Genomic DNA, 21,546 nt, shown 5'->3' with positions numbered 1-21,546 from the left:
ATTTTGACAGGGGTCATCTCTGATTTTGTTACTGTATCCTAACAACAATTCTAATAGTCGTATATTGATAAACATAGCTAAACCTGTTGGTAAATTGTTGGACACTATAGGCAGAATACAGTAAAGCATAGTACATACTAACAGAGGTAGCCACCGTTATTTTGACCCACTTAACGTGTTAACGCAACAAAAACATGTTACAGTAAGGCCTCATGCACACGACCGTTGTGTGCATCCGCGGCTGTTGTTCCGTTTTCCGTTTTTTTTCGCGGACCCATTGACTTTCAATGGGTCCGTGGAAAAATCTGAAAATGCACCGTTTTGCAGCCGCATCGGCGATCTGTGTTTCCTGTCCGTCAAAAAAATATGACCTGTCCTATTTTTTTGACGGACAACGGTTCACGGACCCATTCAAGTCAATAGGTCCGTGAAAAAACACGGATGCACACAAGATTGCCATCCGCGTCCGTCATCCTTGTCCGTAGGCTACTTTCACACAGACGGATCCGCTGATCCGTCTGCATAAAAGCTTTTTAGATCTGATATCCGACAGTATATTCTAACACAGAGGCGTTCCCATGGTGATGGGGATGCTTCAGGTTAGAATATACTAAAAGAACTGTGTACATGACTGCCCCCTGCTGCCTGGCAGGTGCTGCCAGGCAGCAGTGGGCAGACCCCCCTCCCTCCCCCCCTGTATTTAACTCATTGGTGGCCAGTGCAGCCGGCCCCCCCTCCCTCCCCTGTATTTAACTCATTGGTGGCCAGTGCGGCCGGCCTCCCTCCCTCCCTCCCTTGCATTTAACACATTGGTGGCCAGTGCGGCCATCCCCCCTCCCTCCCTTGTATTTAACACATTGGTGGCCAGTGCAGCCGGCCCCCCTCCCTTGTATTTAACACATTGGTGGCCAGTGCGGCTGGCCCCCCCTCCCTCCCTTGTATTTAACACATTGGTGGCCAGTGCGGCCGGCCCCCCCTCCTTCCCTCCCTTGTATTTAACACATTGGTGGCCAGTGCGGCCGCCCCCGCCTCCCTTCCTTGTATTTAACACATTGGTGGCCAGTGCGGCCTGCCCTCCCTCCCTCCGACCCCCCATCATTAGTGGCAGCGGAGAGTTCCGATCGGAGTCCCAGTTTAATCGCTGGGGCTCCGATCGGTTACCATGGCAGCCAAGACGCTACTGCAGTCCTGGCTGCCATTGTTACTTAGCAATTTTAGAAGCATTATACTTACCTGCGATGTCTGTGACCGGCTGGGCGCTCCTTCTACTGGTAAGTGAAAGGTCTGTGCGGCGCATTGCTTATAGCACAGACCTTTCACTTACCAGTAGGAGGAGCGCACGGCCGGTCACAGACATCGCAGGTAAGTATAATGCTTCTAAAATTGCTAAGTAACCATGGCAGCCAGGACTGCAGTAGCGTCCTGGTTGCCATGGTTACCGATCGGAGTCCCAGTGATTAAACTGGGACTCCGATCGGAACTCTCCGCTGCCACCAATGATGGGGGGTCAGCCATTTTAATTAGGGAGGGGGAGGGAGGGGGGGCCAGCCGCACTGGCCACCAATGTGTTAAATACAAGGGAGGGAGGGGGGGCCGGCCGCACTGGCCACCAATGAGTTAAATACAGGGGGGGAGGGGGCGGGGGTCTGCCCCCTGCTGCCTGGCAGCACCTGCCAGGCAGCAGGGGGCAGTCATGTACACAGTTCTTTAAGTATATTCTAACCTGAAGCGTCCCATCACCATGGGAACGCCTCTGTGTTAGAATATACTGTCGGATCTCAGTTTCACGATCTAACTCAAATCCGATGGTATATTCTAACATAGAGGCGTTCCCATGGTGATGGTTAAAATATACCATCGGATTGGAGAAAACTTCGATCTGATGGTATATTAATAGGGACTCCTGACTTTACATTGAAAGTCAATGGGGGACGGATCCGTTTGCAATTGCACCGTATTGTGTCAACGTCAAACGGATCCGTCCCCATTGACTTGCATTGTAAGTCAGGATGGATCCGTTTGGCTCCGCACGGCCAGGCGGACACCAAAACGACTTTTTTTTCATGTCCGTGGATCCTCTAAAAATCAAGGAAGACCCACGAAGAAAAAATGGTCACGGATCACGGAACAACGGAAATCCGTTTTGCGGACCACAAAAAAAACGGTTGTGTGCATGAGGCCTAATACAGGAAATTACGTTAAAATGACAATCCCGACACAGCTGGTGTTATAATAACGCTGACTACAGTTTTTTTTCTTCACAACAAATATATGCCATTTGCTATATGATGTCATGTGTCATCTACAGTGTGAAACAAAAAACATAAGGAAATATTTACTAACTCTGTCTCATAGTTAAACAGTGTAAACTTAGACAGTCTGAAAATCTACCAGATTTATCTGTACAGGTAACCTTTTAGTAGCTATTATAATTATCACCACAGGCAGGATTGCAACGACAAATAACACATCTGTATTAATAAGATATGATCCACCATTCACATTAGGTGATATCACAGCTTATCAGCTCCTTCCGAACCTCTTGCACAGGTCACAGCACATGCCTAAAAACTCTCCCATAGAAGTCTATAAGTCAGCTCATGTCTATTAGGTCTGTGGTCCATGTAGGTTGTCTTATCATATTTTAGTCCTAGTGGCCAGTGTCGAAGCTGCAGGATTTTTTAAATACAGATAGTGACATGGAAATAATAATAATAAAAAAAAAACATTTTTTGAAAAAAAATTATCTAATATAAAAATGATGTGATTTAAAAAATAGGTCAATTTCTGATGACACATTCCCTTTAAATCACACCTTCTTCTGCAAACACATGCCCAACAGCTTGGTGTCCAAAGAATAGTGGAATAACCTAGCTTAACAGTGCATGTTGTCTAAGTCAATATTTTCTAACATATATTAAACTATAATACCACCCTTTTCTGGAAATCATGAGATGGATTAATGCGTCTAACAACATACCGTATTCCTCAGTCTTTTCATCTATTATATGATTTAACATACCCTCCATAAACCTTCAGTCCCCCCTCTAAATGTCTGCTAATCCCTATATTCTATTGTTTGCATGTGACCTCTATAAAATGATTGTCTTCTCATTTCTTTTCTTTCATAATTCTTCTCTGCTTCCTTTGATGAATATACTTTTGACTGCAGACTGGCAATATGAGGGTAAGATGTCACGAGCTGAAAATCCTAAACATTGCTTGTCTGTTACTCATATCCATTCTTCTTAAAACATTACTCAAAGTCTGCTCACTCGCTTCAATTAGATCCTTTCGATCAGAATTAAGTTCCAATTATATTTCTTTTTTTGTTGTATCAATATTTAAAGGGTTTCTCTGAGTGTTTAATACTGATGGCCTAACCGCAGGATAGGTCATCAGTATCTGATTGGTGGGTTTCCAACTCTCGATCAGCTGTTTGAACAGGCTGCAGTGTTCTGATGAGGGCTGCGTGTTCTTTCTAGGCCATTGATATCACATTTATCGGTCACATCACCGAGGTGCAGATCAGTCCAAATCATGTGGACGGTGTTGCGCTTGGTAAGCTGCGAGAAGGCCGCAGAACTCATCGGAGCATCACAGGTTCTTCAAACAGCTGATCGGCGAGGATGCCAGGAGCTGGACCCCGACCTATCAGATACTGATGATCTACTCTGAGGATAGGACATCAAAAAATCTTCAAGTCATCAATTTATGCTATTTAGTTTAGTCCTAAATTATTATAATATTCTCCTAGTGCTTGTTTAGCTGACCATCTAATGTATATAGAGCCTCTTCACACTGCCCCGATGGCTGATGTTGGGATAGATAGTGATCAGGCATGTTGGATTTCAATTGTCCGATTCATTTGTTCTCAGGAGATAAGCCACGGCCAGAGGTTTCTGGCAGCGGCATTCTTCCCTCTCCCCATTCACTATATATGTATGCTTGGCCATACTAAGTATATATATAATTTTATATATATATATATATATATATACAGTCATGTGAAAAAATTAGGACACCCTTTGAAAGCATGTGGTTTTTTGTAACATTTTTAATAAATGGTTATTTCATCTCCGTTTCAACAATACAGAGAGATTAAAGTAATCCGACTAAACAAAGAAAACTGAAGAAAAGTCTTTTCAAGATCTTCTGTAAATGTCATTCTACAAAAATGCCTATTCTAACTGAGGAAAAAGATAGGACACCCTTGCCCCTAATAGCGAGTGTTACCTCCTTTGGCTGAAATAACTGCAGTGAGACGGTTCTTGTAGCCATCTACCAGTCTTCGACATCGGTCTGAGGAAATTTTACCCCACTCCTCAATGCAGAACTTTTTCAGCTGTGAGATGTTTGAGGGGTTTCTTGCACGTACAGCCCTTTTCAAGTCACCCCACAGCATCTCAATGGGATTCAAATCTGGACTTTGACTTGGCCATTCCAGGACTCTCCATTTCTTCTTTTTCAGCCAATCTTTGGTTGATTTACTAGTATGTTTTGGGTCATTGTCATGTTGCATGGTCCAGTTCCGCTTCAGCTTTAATTTTCTAACTGATGGTCTCACATGTTCTTCAAGCACCTTCTGATACACAGTAGAATTCATCGTGGATTCTATGATGGTGAGCTGACCAGGTCCTGCTGCAGCAAAGCAGCCCCAAACCATGACACTTCCACCTCCATGCTTCACAGTTGGTATGAGGTTCTTTTCTTGGAATGCTGTGTTTGGTTTACGCCAAACATGTCCTCTGCTGTTGTGTCCAAATAATTCAATTTTGGACTCATCTGTCCAAAGAACATTATTCCAGAAGTCCTGGTCTTTGTCAACTTTATCTCTGGCAAATGTCAGTCTGGCCTCGATGTTTCTCTTGGAAAGCAAAGGTTTCCTCCTTGCACACCTCCCATGCAAGTTAAACTTGTACAGTCTCTTTCTGATTGTAGAGGCATGTACTTCTACATCAACAGTAGCCAGAGCCTGCTGTAGTTCTCGAGATGACACTTTAGGGTTTTTGGAGACCTCTTTTAGCATCTTGCGGTCTGCTCTTGGGGTGAACTTGCTGGGGCGACCAGTCCTGGGCATGTTGGCAGTTGTTTTGAAAGCCCTCCACTTGTAGACTATCTTCCGGACAGTGGAATGGCTGATTTCAAAATCTTTTGAGATCTTTTTAAATCCCTTCCCAGACTCATAGGCTGCTACAATCTTTTTTCTGAAGTCCTCTGACAGCTCTTTTGCTCTCACCATGGTGCTCACTCTCACTTCAACATTCAGGAGCACACCAAACTAAATGTCTGAGGTTTAAATAGGGCAAGCCTCATTCAACATGCAGAGTAACGATCTACTAATTATGTGCACCTGGTGTGATATACCTGTGTGAGATCTGAGCCAATTTAAGAGGGAATACATGTGAGGGTGTCCTATCTTTTTCCTCAGTTAGAATAGGCATTTTTGTAGAATGACATTTACAGAAGATCTTGAAAAGACTTTTCTTCAGTTTTCTTTGTTTAGTTGGATTACTTTAATCTCTCTGTATTGTTGAAACGGAGATGAAATAACCATTTATTAAAAATGTTACAAAAAACCACATGCTTTCAAAGGGTGTCCTAATTTTTTCACATGACTGTATATATATATATATATATATATAAAAGATCCTGTAGCTATTGGATGAACATTTTATGTGTATGCCCAGCTCAAGTATGTTTTTTCAAAACCATTCAGTTTACAGATGAAGAAACAAAAACTTTTAAAAATAATTACAATGGCTGTGAATAGTGGCTTTTGATGTTACATGTAACCTCAGTGCTATGTTGTGATGTGGTAGATGTGTGTTGTTTTAATTTTTAGGTGTGTTGACGCCTCTTCATTCAGTGCGAAATTTTTGCAGAATGAGTAAATTGTTTCAAACCATTTTGTGCAGTCATTAAATTACATTGCTCTGTGCAGTGCAGCTCGGATCTCTAAATATCATCTCTATTAAAATTGGCCATACCAGCAACATCGCTTAACTACTTCACATAATGAGTCACTCATTAAGTTAATTAATTCCTTTTTTTTTTGCTTGTAGATTGTGAATTGGCCAGATCTGGTCCACCGGCAACTATAGTTGCTATAGATGAAGAAAGCAGGAATGGTAAGCACATTTGGAGAATCGTTTTAATATAGCTCTTGATTAAAATGTTAATTTACCCTGAAGCTGTGATCTTAAATGCATGTGACATGAGGTGTTCTTTTTGCAATTTGGCATGTTTCCAAGTGGAGTGTTCATTAGCATTTAATATAATAAGATCTTTTTTTACATTTAGTGCAGCTGTCAGTTCCTTTATGTAGTGTAGGTATCACAAAAGACGACAACACAAATATAATTTTACCATAAATTTCCAATGAGTAATTTTATTATCTATCTAAAAATGAACCGTGTTAAATTATTTTATACCATAGAGTCTTGCAGGTAGAACCTTAAGTTTCTGGGACACAATGCTACATCTTACTTTTACTCATGATGACATAAAGATTTGTAACAGGGTTGATGTTCCTGGAGCTATACACCAAACACCAAAAAAGGATTTAGGAAAATTAGAGGAATGGTCAAAAATCTGACGACTAAAATTTAATGTTGATAAGTGGAAGACAATGTACCTGGGGCGTAAAAACCCAAGAGCAGAATATAAAATCAGTGATACAGTCCTAACCTCAGTATCTGAGGAAAGGGATTTAGGGGTCATTATTTCAGAAGACTTAAAGGTAGGCAGACAATGTGATAGAGCAGCAGGAAATGCTAGCAGAATGCTTGGGTGTATAGGGAGAGGCATTACCAGTAGAAAGAGGGAGGTGCTCATGCCGCTCTACAGAGCACTAGTGAGACCTCATTTGGAGTATTGTGCTCAGTACTGGAGACCATATCTCCAGAAGGATATTGATACTTTGGAGAGAGTTCAGAAAACAGCTACTAAACTAGTACATGGATTGCAGGATAAAACTTACCAGGAAAGATTAAAGGACCTTAACATGTATAGCTTGGAAGAAAGACGAGACAGAGGGGATATGATAGAAACTTTTAAATACATAATGGGAATCAACAAGGTAAAAGAGGAGAAAATATTTAAAAGAAGAAAAACTGCTACAAGAGGACATAGTTTTAAATTAGAGGGGCAAAGTTTTAAAAGTAATATCAGGAAGTATTACTTTACTAAGTGAGTAGTGGATGCATGGAATAGCCTTCCTGCAGAAGTGGTAGCTACAAATACAGTGAAGGAGTTTAAGCATGCATGGGATAGGCATAAGGCCATCCTTCATATAAGATAGGGCCAAGGGCTATTCATAGTATTCAGTATATTGGGCAGACTAGATGGGCCAAATGGTTCTTATCTGCCGACACATTCTATGTTTCTATGTGTCTGAGGAAGCTAGCAGTCAGCTGGCGAAATGCCTTATATAGCATGTATATATTTGGTTTTAATAAAAATCTCTTTCTTAAGAACCAGCAGTGCCCTGGAAACTGTCTTTTTTAGTGACTTACAAGTCTTTCTTTTTGGAAATAACATACAAAAAATACAACCGTAATCCCAAATAAGTTGGGGAACTGTGTAAAATGTAACAACAAAATCCAATGATTTGCAAATCTTGTAGACCTATATTTTATTCAAAATAGAACATAGAACACATCAGACACAAGTTAGATATTTTACCATTTCATGAAGAAAATATGCATTTAGAACTTGATGGCAGCAGCACATCTAAAAAAAAAAAGTTGTAACAGGGACAATAAAAGACTGGAAAAGCTGGAAGAGCAATTTTTAACCAAGTCACATGACTGGGTATAAAAATACTATGTTAGAGAAGCAGACTCTCTTAAAAGCAAAGATGGGCAGAGGTTTACCAATCTGCAAACGATTGAGCCTAAAAATTGTGGAACAATTTCAGAGAACTGTTCCTTATTTTTAAATTGCAAAGCCTTGCAATAGCCCTCCCCATCTACAGTACATAAGATCATCAAAAGATTCTGATAATCTGGAGAAATCCATGTGCGCAAAAGGTCAAGACCTACTTTCATTATTGGATGCTCATTATCTTCAGGTCCTCAGGCGGCACTGCATCAAAAACACGTATGATTCCTGTACTGGAGATCACTGCATAGGCTTAGGAACACATCCATAAATGATTGTCTGTGAACACATTTCACTGTGCAATCCACAAATGCAAGTTAAAGTTGTGTCATACAAAGAATAAGCCATATGTCAACAGGATCCAAATACACTGTCATCTTCTCTGGGCCAAAGCTCATTTAAAATGAGACAAGATAGAAAACTGTTATGTGGTCAAATTAATAAAAATTTGAAATTATTTTTGGAAATCATGGATGCTGTGTACTGCAGACTCAAGAGGAGAGGGACCATCCAGCTTGTTATCAGCGCACAGTTCAAAAGTCTGCATCTCTGATGGTATAGGGTTGCATTAGTGCCTATGGAGTGGGCAGCTTACATATCTGGAAAGGCACTATCAATGGTGAACTGTACATAGAGTTTTTAGAACAACATATGCATTGAGAACTTGATAGCAGCAATTAGTGTTCAGTAAATCGAAGTATCCAAAGTGGACTTTGATCCGAATTTCAGGAAAAATATGATTAGTCACAAAACCAAATTTCCTCATGTTTCGTGGTAACGAAACTATTTTTCCTAAAATAGTGGCTGAAAAAAAATACTTACTAGTGGATGCGCCCACCTTGATTGAAGAAAACCCACTAAATGACCTGTGGCAAGCGTCATGACATCACCATGTGACCATGCTGGACGTGCACGGTGATGTCATCACTGATGACGTCACCATGTCAAAAAAAACTGTCATACATGCTTTGCACTGCATTTGACAAGTATTGGAGATACTTTTATGCCTCGTGTGACAAGGGGTCTTAGCAGAAAGAGTGTGACTTCATAGGAAAGTGGTGTGGATTAAATGCGACGGTGCCTAAAAATTTGCATTTTTGGAGTAAAACTGAGCCAACTAATAGGTGGTGTGACCTTAGACTAGATAGTATATAGGTTAATTATATTTTTTATCCAGCAGCCACTATGATAAATCTAGTGCAATTAGAACCTGTCTAAATTTACACTGTCTTACTTTTAGACAGTATCAGTAGATCTGCCCAAGCAACTCCTACAATGTTATTTGTCAATATGCTTCTATACAATGTTAACAAGCTAGTTACCACTAATAGAAGTTGACATGCCTTAGATGTTGTTGGCTGTGTTTGGCATATAGACATACTTGCAGAAACTAATGTATTGGAACAAAAATGTTCCACGCCAATGTGTGCATTTTTGTGAATATTATATTTTGACAAGGAAATACAAAGTGCTGATGCTGAGGCTTAGAAAAAACATACCGCATCCACACAAGGACTACAAATGATGGTTGGGGTTAGCAACTGTATAGAAGCTCTGAGTGTGACAGTGACATAAGTGTACTCAAGGACCTTGACACTGAGGCATCTGGGAAGGGGGCTGAGACACTTATATATGTGCAGGAGGGCTAGGATTGGTCAGTGGAGTCACATGACCTAACTCATAAAGCCCAGGAAGTGATGTGCGCTGGCCCTTATGGAAGTGCTGCAGGAAACAAACAGCAAGCATGCTGTGGCCAAGGCTGAGAGGAAATTGTGGAGCGGATCCCAGAACAGCAGTACCTACACAGACAGAGCCCAGGACTGCAGTGGTGAATGGGAAGCACTGGCCCGCAGATCATAGCTAAACATGGCGGCGGTAAGTAGGAGAACAGAAGCGCACAGCAGCCGCTGTTGCAAAAAAAGAGATGTATTACTAGTGTGCATGCTGCTATTTCAAAGCACTATGGCTGACAGTAATAATGATTAAGTGCAGTTGGGACAGTGATTTCACTGATGTATATATGTAAAAATAAAAAATGCCAATATAGATATTGAAATAATGGGGGCGATTATTAGTTACTGAATAAAAAAAGAACAGAACTGTTGCAGGAGCTATGGATTTCTTTGTAGAAGAGTAGAGTAACAGAAACCAAACACTGTTAAATCATTTGTTGGATTTTCTTTCTGGTTTGTCTCCAAAATGTTGACCCAAGTATAACTGAAAAGTCAATGATAGAAAAAAGTGTTGCTTATTTACAATATATCATGTGTTGCAATAGGTGAAATTGTGTTACTACTGTATATCATATGCTGTACAGGCATCGTAACACTGATTATTTCTCAGATTTAGATGGTTTGTTTGGCATTGAGTGAAATTGCATTTTCAAGGTTATGTATTACAATATGAAGGTGCTTGGGTTCTTCACATAGTTAGACGATGATGGATTAATAAACAGAAAATAAAAAAGGCACAAAATGACAAAACCAAACTTTATTTATTTATTTTGTAACTATGGTAATTATATACACATAAGAGTTTTTCCAATATTCCTGACATATAGTAATTGATGATGGCAAGAAACTTTATCAAATGGATTTCAATACGTCTTTCGGAGACATAGCAAAAATCACTGAGAATAAAGCCGAGTTGTACCATCTATCAGAAGCTGACCGCACTGATATTTTATCCCAAGCAGAAGGTGCTGGGCTATTATTATCAAATATAAAGCAATAATGCAATATTGACCTGCCAAAGAAGTTAGAAATGCTGAAAAAGAAAGAATTAAATCTTACATTGCATGCATCTACTCTGACAGAATATATTAAGGTCCAGCGTATACCCAGGAAAATGCGATGTCAACTTACCCCTATTCTACTATGAGATGATGCCGTATACCACCAAAGATGGTATGCAATGAATAACAGACATTCATTAGACCTGATGTTGCTCACTATTAGACACTTACAACAGAATATAGTAGAAATACAAAAATAAATTCAAGAAACCGAAAATGAATTAAAAAAATAATAAAATGGTGGAGGAATGTGACCGTATTCACACTGAATTGAACATCAACCTGGATAAAGTACGCATATCAATACTGAAAGGGAAAATAATAAAATTTGAGCGAGACAATCGCGATTATCTGCACAATAGAGTTTACACATGGGCAGAAGAAAGGGCTGAAAGTGGATCAGAGAATGAGCACATGAAATTAAGATCAGGACGAAAAACATCTTATGCTATAAATAAAGAAAAAATCTAGTGAAAAAAGCAGGGAAACATCAACCGGTTCAGAGACCAATATACAATTAGAGACGGACAAAGAAGAAAATATTATGAAAAAGAAATTAAAACAAGGGAAAGTGAAAAAGAAATAAATTAATCACTTGTCATTAATATTTTTTTTTATTTTTTTTGACAGTATCCTGAAGGCCTTAATTTGAAATCTATAGATAGAGAGTTACAGATTTTCAGGCATAACAAACAGTAATTACACATAGCAATGTCAAAGTCATTCAAAGAATAGTAGCCAGCTATGTTGGAGAAGATACATAACCATGTGCGACACCCAAATAATCCTTCCTAATTCCAGACTACAATAAGCCTAACTATTTAGGGCCGCTCTGACTACATAATGTTGAGCAAGTTATACTTTAAATGAATGTACTAAGAGACGTAGAATATTGTGGAAAGAAAGTACTTTGAAAAGAGAAGTTGGAGGAGGAAGAGAAGAAAGAAAGAAAATAGGGGGAAGAGGGGGGGAAGGAGGGGGGGGATATACGCCGATTTCTAAAACTAGTAAGTCTATCTATATCCTGAGAAACCTAGCGAATGTTTGCCCTGTTGGTTAGGTGGTGACCGTCTACTCTGAGTGTTCCCTCGGACCATCCCTACAGCAAGCCACTTCACTCACCCTCGTTCAGTAACCTCCAAGGTTGCCAGGTTTTCAAAAATTTCTCATGACTTCTGTTGATCCAGATCGTCATTTCTTCGAATTGACATATTTGGTTTACTTTAGCTTTCCATTCCTGCATTGAGGGAGTATTGGTATTCCTCCAGTGGAGGGGTATAATGGCCTTGGCCGAAGAAAGAAAGAATATAGGGGGAAGAGGGGGGGAAGGAGGGGGGGATATACGCCGATTTCTAAAACTAGTAAGTCTATCTATATCCTGAGAAACCTAGCGAATGTTTGCCCTGTTGGTTAGGTGGTGACCGTCTACTCTGAGTGTTCCCTCGGACCATCCCTACAGTAAGCCACTTCACTCACCCTCGTTCAGTAACCTCCAAGGTTGCCAGGTTTTCAAAAATTTCTCATGACTTCTGTTGATCCAGATCGTCATTTCTTCGAATTGACATATTTGGTTTACTTTAGCTTTCCATTCCTGCATTGAGGGAGTATTGGTATTCCTCCAGTGGAGGGGTATAATGGCCTTGGCCGCCGATATGAGATGGGTCACTAAATTGCGTTAGGTGGCCTATATAGGTCAGTTGGTAGAGAAAAGAAAACCATTTCTAATGTGATCTTAAGCTCAGGGATAGCAACTTTATTAATTATCTTAGTGACATTCTCCCAAAAAGGTTTAATCAGTGGGCAAGACCACCATATGTGAGATAATGATCCTACTCCTCTGCCACATCTCCAGCACAGCCGATCGGGGGCCACACCACACCTGTGTAAGAACTCTGGGGTTCTGTACCATCTGGAGAGAAGCTTGAAATGGTTTTCCTATAAGCGTATACATGGTGACGTTCCATGTGAGAAAGCTAGGATCTTCTTGAGTTCCTGATCCGAGAAGACAGTGTCAAGCTCTCTTTCCCTGACGTAAAAGAGGTTTTTTCTCCTCGCCCCCGGCTCCCACCAAAGCATAGAGTGATGCAATTTTCCTCTGTTTAGGAAGTGGCGAAAGTAAGATCTTTTCGAAGTCAGTTAAAGATCTACCTGGGCTGTACCCCTTTTCCAGTCCACCGCACACAGCACTTAAGTATGATTTTTCTAGGAAAAAGCCTGATGAGTTTTTAATTCGCTCCGGGAGTCTACTCAATATAGCTGCTTCTGTGTCAAGGATTAAGTCCCCTAGTCTAGTTTGGGTTAATGATGACCAGATTTCCGGGTGAATATCTCTGCTTTTTCCTAGTAGGTCAGGGATGAGATTTGCTGGCAAGAGTAGAGATGGGTTGGGGACTAGTGTTTTGTTTAGCTCTTTCCATGTCTCTCTGATCCCTTTCAATAAAGGGTCGAGACCTTTCTTATTATGGCTTATGTCGGGTAACCAGAGGAGTCTCTGGAGCGTGGGTCCTACACTTTGTCGCATTAAGTCTTGTACATCTGGTTGCCTCTTGGGATCCACTGATTATAGCCATCTGTTTAACTGTATAGCTTGATAATATTTTGATACTTCCGGGAGTCCCAAACCTCCTCTGTCTCTATATCTGACTAAAAGATTATGTGAGAGTCTAGGTTTCTTCCCGTTCCATAGGAACTTAGAAAAGGTTTGTCTTATCTCCTGGAAGAATGCTTTTGGTAGGTGTATCGGGACCATTTGCATTACATATAGGATCTTGGGGAAAACATAGGCTTTAATCACATTCTTCCTGCCCATCCAGGATAGGTATGGCAGATTTTATTTCTGCAACAGTCGTGTGATATCACTTTTAAGAAGCATAAAATTACATCCAAATAAATCCTCCAAGTTTCTTGGTATCAATATCCCAAGATACTTTATTGGGCCCTTGGTCCAGTGGAATGGAAGGTGGGACTGTAGGGAAGTCGCTCGTGATTCAGAAAATGAGATGTTTAATATTTCGGACTTAGAATGATTGACCTTAAAATCTGAAATCTGGCTAAAAATCTCAATTTTTTCGGCTAAGTGTTCTAATCCTGTCTCAGGGTTAGTCACCAAAAACAAAAGGTCATCTGCAAAGGCAGTGCATTTCAGATCTTCTTGACCCCGACCAACTCCTTTGATTTCCGAGGCCTGTCTGACTAACTGAATGAGCGTTTCTACCACTAGGATGAATAGAGGGGGGGACAATGGGCACCCTTGTCTTGTACCGTTTGTTATTTCAAAGGTCGGGGACAGGATGCCATTGACCTTCAATCTAGCATGTGGTTGTTGGTCGAGAGTGAGTATTGAGTGTATAAAAGGTTCTGGTATGGAAAATTTTTCTACTGTCATTTTCATGAAGTTCCAGTTGACCCTGTCAAACGCCTTCTCAGCGTCTATGCTTAACAGAGTCAACGGGAACTTTTTTGTTTTAGCTGCATGAATTGCACGGAAAATTCTGTAAGCGTTATCTTTCCCTTCTCTGCCCTGAATGAATCCCGACTGTTCTGGGCCTATTAGGTAGGGTAGTAATTTGCCTAATCTGGTTGCTAAAATTTTGGCCCAAATCTTCAGGTCCAGATTCAAAAGGGAAATTGGCCTATAACTTCCGCAGTTCTGGGGGTCTTTGCCTTCTTTATGAATGAGAGTGACATAAGATTCTTGGGTCTGTCTAGGCAGTTGACCTCCTTGTAATAGCGTGTTGCACACGTCAGTAAGTCTGGGCAATAGAATGTCCTGAAAACTCCTATAGTAGAGTAGAGGCAGACCGTCTGGTCCTGGGCTCTTTCCCGGGGGGAGACTGCACACAATGGAGTCTACTTCCTCCAGTATGATTGCAGTAGTCAGGGAGTCTAAGTCAGCCGAGCGTACTACCGGTAGCTTTAGGGAATCTAGAAAATTCTTGATATGTGTCTGCCTAATTTCATTATGATCTAAGGGTTTGTCTATGTTTAGATTATATAGGTCCTCATAGAAATTTTGAAAGTCCTCAGCTATTTCAGGTGTTTCCTGTGTGACGTTGCCGTCTATTTTTCTTATTTTGGGAATGTGTGATATATTTTTAGTCTTTTTTAAGATCAAGGTAATCAGTTTGCCTCCCTTGTCCCCATGTGCGTACACTTTGTGCTGAAAGTTTAGCATCTGTTTCCTCACTCTTTGGGCTAACAGTTTTTTTAAGTTGGGTTCTGAGTTCTGCTAGCTCTTCTTGTTTTTTTCTGCGTGCAGACAATTTGTTTAGCTTTTCAATCTTCGATATCTGAGCTAGGATGAAGTCAAGAACCTTCTGCTGTTCTTTTTTGACTCTAGTACCAAAAGAAATGAAGCACCCCCTAATGTATGCCTTGTGTGCCTCCCATTCAATAGGAGAGGTGCTGTGTGCGGTGGAATTGGTCTTGAAATACAGCTCCAGTTGAGATCTGACATGTTCAATATGCAGTCTGTTGTTCAACAGAGATTCGTTGAGTTTCCAGTTCCACTCTCTTCTTGGTAGGGAGGCCAGGGCGTGGGTCACGTGGCAGGGTGCATGGTCAGAGATGGTGATACTCCCAATCTCGGCAGCGCTGGAAACGGGCAAAAGAGAAGCAGATGTTAGGATGTGATCAAGTCTCTGATAGGAACCGTGCGGATTGGAGAAAAAAGAATAGTCCTTAACTGAGGGGTTACTATTCCTCCATATATCGATCAGTTGCAATTCCTGCAATTTTTTATGTAACTTGCTAATGTGTTTCTGAGCGATGTGTGACTTGGAGGTAGAGGAATTGAGTTCTGAGTTCAGAACCAGATTAAGATCAGCGCCCAGTATCACCTGGCCCTCTGCAAAAATTTTAATGGTTTCCAAAGCTTTGAGTAGCCATTGGACCGTAGCCTTATTTGGGGTGTATAGGTTAGCTAAAGTGTATTTTCGTGAGGCTATTTCTCCTTTCAGAATCAGAAGTCTGCCTTCATCATCTGTGAGCTGCTGATTTAGTGTGAAAGGTATAGAATGGTGGATGGCAATAGAGACTCCCTTGGAGGCTGAAGTAGGGTGAGCGCTGTGAAACCATTGGCTAAATGGGCGAGATGGTAGTTTTGGCATTTTTTTCTGCCGTAGGTGAGTCTCTTGTAGAAAGACTATGTGGGAACCCATTTTTCTTATGGCTAGCATCACCTGACCTCTCTTTTGAGGGGAGTTGAGGCCCTTAACGTTGAAGGTTGTTATTTTTACTTCCGCCATTTTCTCCTAGGTGACGAGACCCTGATTATCCTTACTAGTGTAGTAAATTTGTGGGCTTTTACAATATGGGAAGGGGGGAGGGGGAAAGGGAGTAGTAGGGGATAGAATAGAGCTAAGCAGAAAGGAGGTGAATAGAGAAGAAAAAAATATATAAGAATGCAAGTATTAAGCAATACAACAGTATCTTATTCAACTATAATCGTAAGCTTGGAGTATGCCAAGTCAAGAGTGAGGGGGAGGATGTAGCGAAGGAAGAGTGAGTAGGAGTCGGGGGAGAGCAAGAAATGTGACTTACCCCGCGCACTCCAAGCCTGCAAACCAAGCTACATTTCACCAACTGATTGGTGATCCCACTAATCTAAGCTAGTTTTTCCATCCTCCTTGGGGTGGATAGGTCAGTTTCTGTCAAAATCTATTACTTGCTATTGGGTCATATACCTATGTGGGGTAGGTGGGGGTGTATATCTACAAGCATTCCGTTCTTCACCAGCATATTGTGGTTTATGTAGCCATTTTTTTTTTTTTTTAAGCCTAAGTGCAAAAAAATTGAATGTGGGGAAAGGGGGGGGGGGGGAAAGGGGGGGGGGGTGAGGGGGGGATGAGGAAGGGTGGAGGAAAGGGAGAGAGGGGGTGGTGGAAGAAGGTGTGGGGAGGGGGGGAAGGAATATGTAGTGGTAGTTCGGCTACTGAGAATTATGAAAGCACTGAAAGATAAGGGGGTGAAGTCAATTTGAATATTTTGGCATCTACCTGATCGAGTACAATGTAGATATGCATTAGAATCTAGAACAAATGTATAAAACCCTTTTTTTTTTTTTTCTTGAACACACATAGGAGTCCTAATGACTCACACAAATAGCATATTATGTTAAATAACAAACTACTAAACAAGAAAAGAAAACTCAGAGCTCAAACCCTGCATAAGGAGGTAGCTCTCTAAGGGTCAGCGATCAGCTATTGCTAATCCGACTGTCCTTCGTAAGAAGTGGCCTGCGATCCCAGGGTCCGCTTTCAGGTTGGAGGGGAGCACATCTCGACCGCCGCTCTGTTCATCTTGGACTTCGATTTTTGCATCTTCCTCCAGGGTTCCATCTGCGGGATGCTCGGTAAGTCAGTAGATTGCGCTATCGGCATCCATGAGGAGACTTCTACTGGGCGAATTCCGATGGCATCCCAGGCTCTTCCCAGGTCGTCTGGGGTGTGGATCGGTAAGTCAGTAGATTGCGCTATCGGCATCCATGAGGAGACTTCTACTGGGCAAATTCCGATGGCATCCCAAGCTCTTTCCAGGTCGTCTGGGGTGTGGATCGCGATGCGCTTTCCATTCTTTATAATCGCAATTCCGAAAGGGTACAACCATACATATGGAATCTTCTGCGCTCTCAGCTCGTCTAGGAGTGTCTTCATTATGCGCCTCTTTGCGAGTGTGGTAGGCGCAATGTCCTGGTATAGTGCTATGTCTGCGCCATCATATACTATTCGCCTTTTTTCCCTGGCAGCCGCCATTATGCGAGCGGTATCCACAAATGATAGTAGGCCGCAGATAATATCTCTGGGCCTTTCAGTCTGCTTCGGAGTGGGCCTCAGGGCCCGATGGATCTGCTCAATTACAATCGAGCCAACAGACTCCTCACCCAAAAGATCGGCGAAAATTTCCAGGGCAACTTTGCGCTGGGATTCAGAGGCCCAGGACTCAGGTTGCCCCTTAAAGCGGACATTTCGTCTTCTGCTTCTGTTCTCTTGGTCTTCGAGCATTTAACATTGCTCTGTTAAGCTCTGCAGTGTGGAAATCGAGGTATTCCGCCACTCCCGTGGAGTGTGACACTATCTCCTGCGTTGCGTTTCAAGAGTCTCTACCCTTTGCCCCATTTGTGCTATCTCCGATTTGATGTCGGAAAGTTCAGTAAGCACTGGTTTTATTGCCTTTTCAAGCGCCTGCCCCCAGTACCTTTGTGAGAAAGGATTTCAAAACTGGTGAGGGATCTCGAGATTCCGCTGCGTCTCCTTGAGAGCTGGCTGCATCGGAGTCTTCACCTTCTTTGGCACAAGCTGCCGCCCCCGCCATCTTAGGGCCTGCGCCTGGAGAGATGAGGGCTTTCTTTTTGAGAAATCTCTGCATAGCTTGCTGGCTCTTTTGGGTTCTCAAGGTGTCAGGTGTATCAGCACCCCTATCTCTCCCATATTTGACCATTTTGAAGTGGGTCACCGCTATATAAGTGGTTTGAATCGCTTGAGTGCGGAGGAGCCGAGGTCTCACACAGCCATCTGCAGTCACTGCTAGGCTCCGCCTCCTGTCATTAATATTTCTGACCGGGAACTTACCAACTATGAACATTGACAATTAGAAAAAGGATTAGGCTTCGTACCTAAACATGAAATTACCAATTTCGATTATTTTTTTTTGCTGATTTTTATAAGTTTTGTAGGCAACTAAGGGTTAAAATGTTTTGGTCGGAAAGCATTGCTAAAACTAAACTGGGTGTGCCTCCTATAAATGAACTACCTCCTGCATTGACAGGTAGCAGAGCATTTGACCCAGACATTCCAAGTGAAATTTTTAAATCTTTTGAATTAGCTGTAATTAATGAAGTTACATCTAAATGGTCCCAAGTAACAACAAAGAAAATTAATTGTACCAAAGAAGAAAGAAAAGCATTAGAAAAATTACAAAAAAGATCCATCTATTATAATTAAAAGAGCCGATAAAGGGGGGGCTATTGTCCTTATGAATCAAAGTTCATATATGGCAGAAGCACATAGACAACTAGACGACAAAAATACATACAAAAAATTTAAAGGAGATCCAACAAATATATACATGAAAGAATTAAGAATATTATTAATGGACTATATACAGTCAGGTCCATAAATATTGGGACATCGACACAATTCTATTGATTTTGGCTCTATACACCACCACAATGTATTTGAAATGAAACGAACAAGATGTGCTTTAACTGCAGACTGTCAGATTTAATTTGAGGGTATTTACATCCAAATCAGGTGAAAGGTGTAGGAATTACAACAGTTTGCATATGTGCCTCCCACTTGTTAAGGGACCAAAAGTAATGGGACAATTGGCTTCTCAGCTGTTCCATGGCCAGGTGTGTGTTATTCCATCATTATCCCAATTACAATGAGCAGATAAAAGGTCCAGAGTTCATTTCAAGTGTGCTATTTGCATTTGGAATCTGTTGCTGTCAACTCTCAAGATGAGATCCAAAGAGCTGTCCCTATCAGTGAAACAAGCCATCATTAGACTGAAGAAACACAACAAACCCATCAGAGAGATAGCAAAAACATTAGGTGTGACCAAAACAACTGTTTGAACATCCTTAAAAAGAAGGAACACACAGGTGAGCTCAGCAACACCAAAAGACCCGGAAGAACTCGAAAAACAACTGTGGTGGATTACCGAAGAATTCCTTTCCTGGTGAAGAAAACATCAGTTGGCCAGATCAAGAACACTCTCCAGGAGGTAGGTGTATGTGTGTCAAAGTCAACAATCAAGAGAAGACTTCACCAGAGTGAATACAGAGGGTTCACCACAAGATGTAAACCATTGTGAGCCTCAAAAACAGGAAGGCCAGATTAGAGTTTGCCAAACGACATCTAAAAAAAGCCTTCACAGTTCTGGACAACATCCTATGGACAGATGAGACCAAGTCCAACTTGTACCAGAGTGATGGGAAGAGAAGAGTATGGAGAAGGAAAGGAACTGCTCATGATCCTAAGCATACCACCTCATCAGTGAAGCTTGGTGGTGGTAGTGTCATGGCGTGGGCATGTATGGCTGCCAATGGAACTGGTTCTCTTGTATTTATTGATGCTGTGACTGCTGACAAAAGCAGCAGGATGAATTCTGAAGTGTTTCGGGCAATATTATCTGCTCATATTCAGCCAAATGCTTCAGAACTCATTGGATGGTGCTTCACAGTGCAGATGGACAATGACCCAAAGCATACTGCAAAAGCAACTAAAGAGTTTTTTAAGGGAAAGAAGTGGAATGTTATGCAATGGCCAAGTCAATCACCGGACCTGAGCATGCATTTCACTTGCTGAAGACAAAACTGAAGGGAAAATGCCCCAAGAACAAGCAGGAACTGAAGACAGTTGCAGTAGAGGCCTGGTAGAGCATCACCAGGGATGAAACCCAGCGTCTGGTTATGTCTATGCATTCCAGACTTCAGGCTGTAATTGACTGCAAAGGATTTGCAACCAAGTATTAAAAAGTCAAAGTTTGATTTATGATTATTATTATGTCCCATTACTTTTGGCCCCTTAACAAGTGGGAGGCACATATGCAAACTGTTGTAATTCCTGCACCGTTCACCTGATTTGGATGTAAATACCCTCAAATTAAAGCTGACAGTCTGCAGGTAAAGCACATCTTGTTAGTTTCATTTCAAATCCATTGTGGTGCTGTATAGAGCCAAAAATGTTAGAATTGTGTCCATGTCCCAATATTTATGACCTGACTGTATATTCAGGCGTTTTAAATAAAAAAAAAACGCACAAGCACTACTATGTGAACAACCTAAAGTGCCGATCCTATATTTGCTACCCAAAATTCATAAGAATAAGAAGAACCCCCCGGAGCGCCCTAATGTTTCATGTGTAGGCTCTCTACTTCAGCCAGTTTCTATATACTGTATAGTGCAGAAATAGGTTACAAAAGAATGGCGTAAGAAAACAATAAAGCCCCTAACCGGAGCTTAACTCAGAAGATAACTAAATAACCTACAGAGAAACACTGAGAACTATTAAGCTAAAAAAAAAAAATTATTTTATTAATTATATAGTTAAAAACATATATAAAGAGATGACGAACAAATGCAAAAAGTGCAGTACAGTCCTGGGAGAGTTTATCCAGTATGACAAAGTAATAAGGCAAGTGACCAAAGATGTAACTCCTATATAACATATACACCAAAAAAAGTATCCACTGTTAGTAAGAGTGCAAATAATTGCATCAAATGTAAAGTGCAAGTGCATATTATCTTTTATAAGTAAAAGAGGAGAAATGTCAACACTCAAATGTGGATCTTTTTAGATGTATAATTATATCTATACAGCCAGATATAACGAGCAGTAAAGTGCGTGTGCAAGCTGCAGGAGATAATGAGTAAATAACATGACCAAAGTTGGTTCAAGAGGCAGAGAGCCGCAACAAGAAACGTCAAACATGCAGTCCAAGAAAAACAAGGTCACATACCGTATATGAAAAGTAACAAGTCCACAGGAAGGCTGCACACCCCGACGCGCGTTTCGATTTGAAACCTTCCTCTGGTTTCCACTCTTACTAACAGTGGATACTCTTTTTGGTGTATATGTTATATAGGAGCTATTTTATGTATAGGCGCTTACATCTTTGGTCACTTGCCTTATTACTTTGTCATACTGGATAAACTCTCCCAGGACTGTACTGCACTTTTTGTATTTGTTCGTCATCTCTTTATATATGTTTTTAACTATATACTTAATAAAATAATTTTTATTTAGCTTAATAGTTCTCAGTGTTTCTCTGTAGGTTATCTATATACTGTATGTAGACTTTTTCCTACAAAAGAAAGTAAAAAAATTAAACAGATGTCTATTAGACACCACAGCTTTTTTGCAACA

General features: G+C 41.2%; 1 protein-coding gene and 1 long non-coding RNA gene across 2 annotated transcripts in view; both read left to right on the top strand.

Annotated features, from left to right (window-relative positions):
• The first annotated feature begins 5,886 nt into the window (after window positions 1-5,886).
• The window catches only part of PCDH15 (protocadherin related 15), a 1,608,479-nt gene continuing 1,592,819 nt past the window's right edge, over window positions 5,887-21,546 (top strand). The window contains exons 1-2 of the mRNA XM_040438316.1: window positions 5,887-5,890; window positions 6,066-6,131. Of these exons, the coding sequence (XP_040294250.1) occupies window positions 5,887-5,890; window positions 6,066-6,131 (70 nt within the window). The remainder of the gene's footprint in view (window positions 5,891-6,065; window positions 6,132-21,546) is intronic.
• LOC121004396 lies at window positions 8,335-10,712 on the top strand. Its single transcript, XR_005779707.1, has 3 exons — window positions 8,335-8,503; window positions 10,577-10,582; window positions 10,700-10,712. It is a non-coding gene; the product is annotated as an uncharacterized LOC121004396 (long non-coding RNA).

Source organism: Bufo bufo, chromosome 6 (assembly GCF_905171765.1).
Source record: "Bufo bufo chromosome 6, aBufBuf1.1, whole genome shotgun sequence".
Lineage (NCBI taxonomy): Eukaryota > Metazoa > Chordata > Amphibia > Anura > Bufonidae > Bufo > Bufo bufo.
The sequence above is the reverse complement of the archived record's forward strand: the minus strand, read 5'-3'. Positions and strand labels throughout refer to the sequence as shown.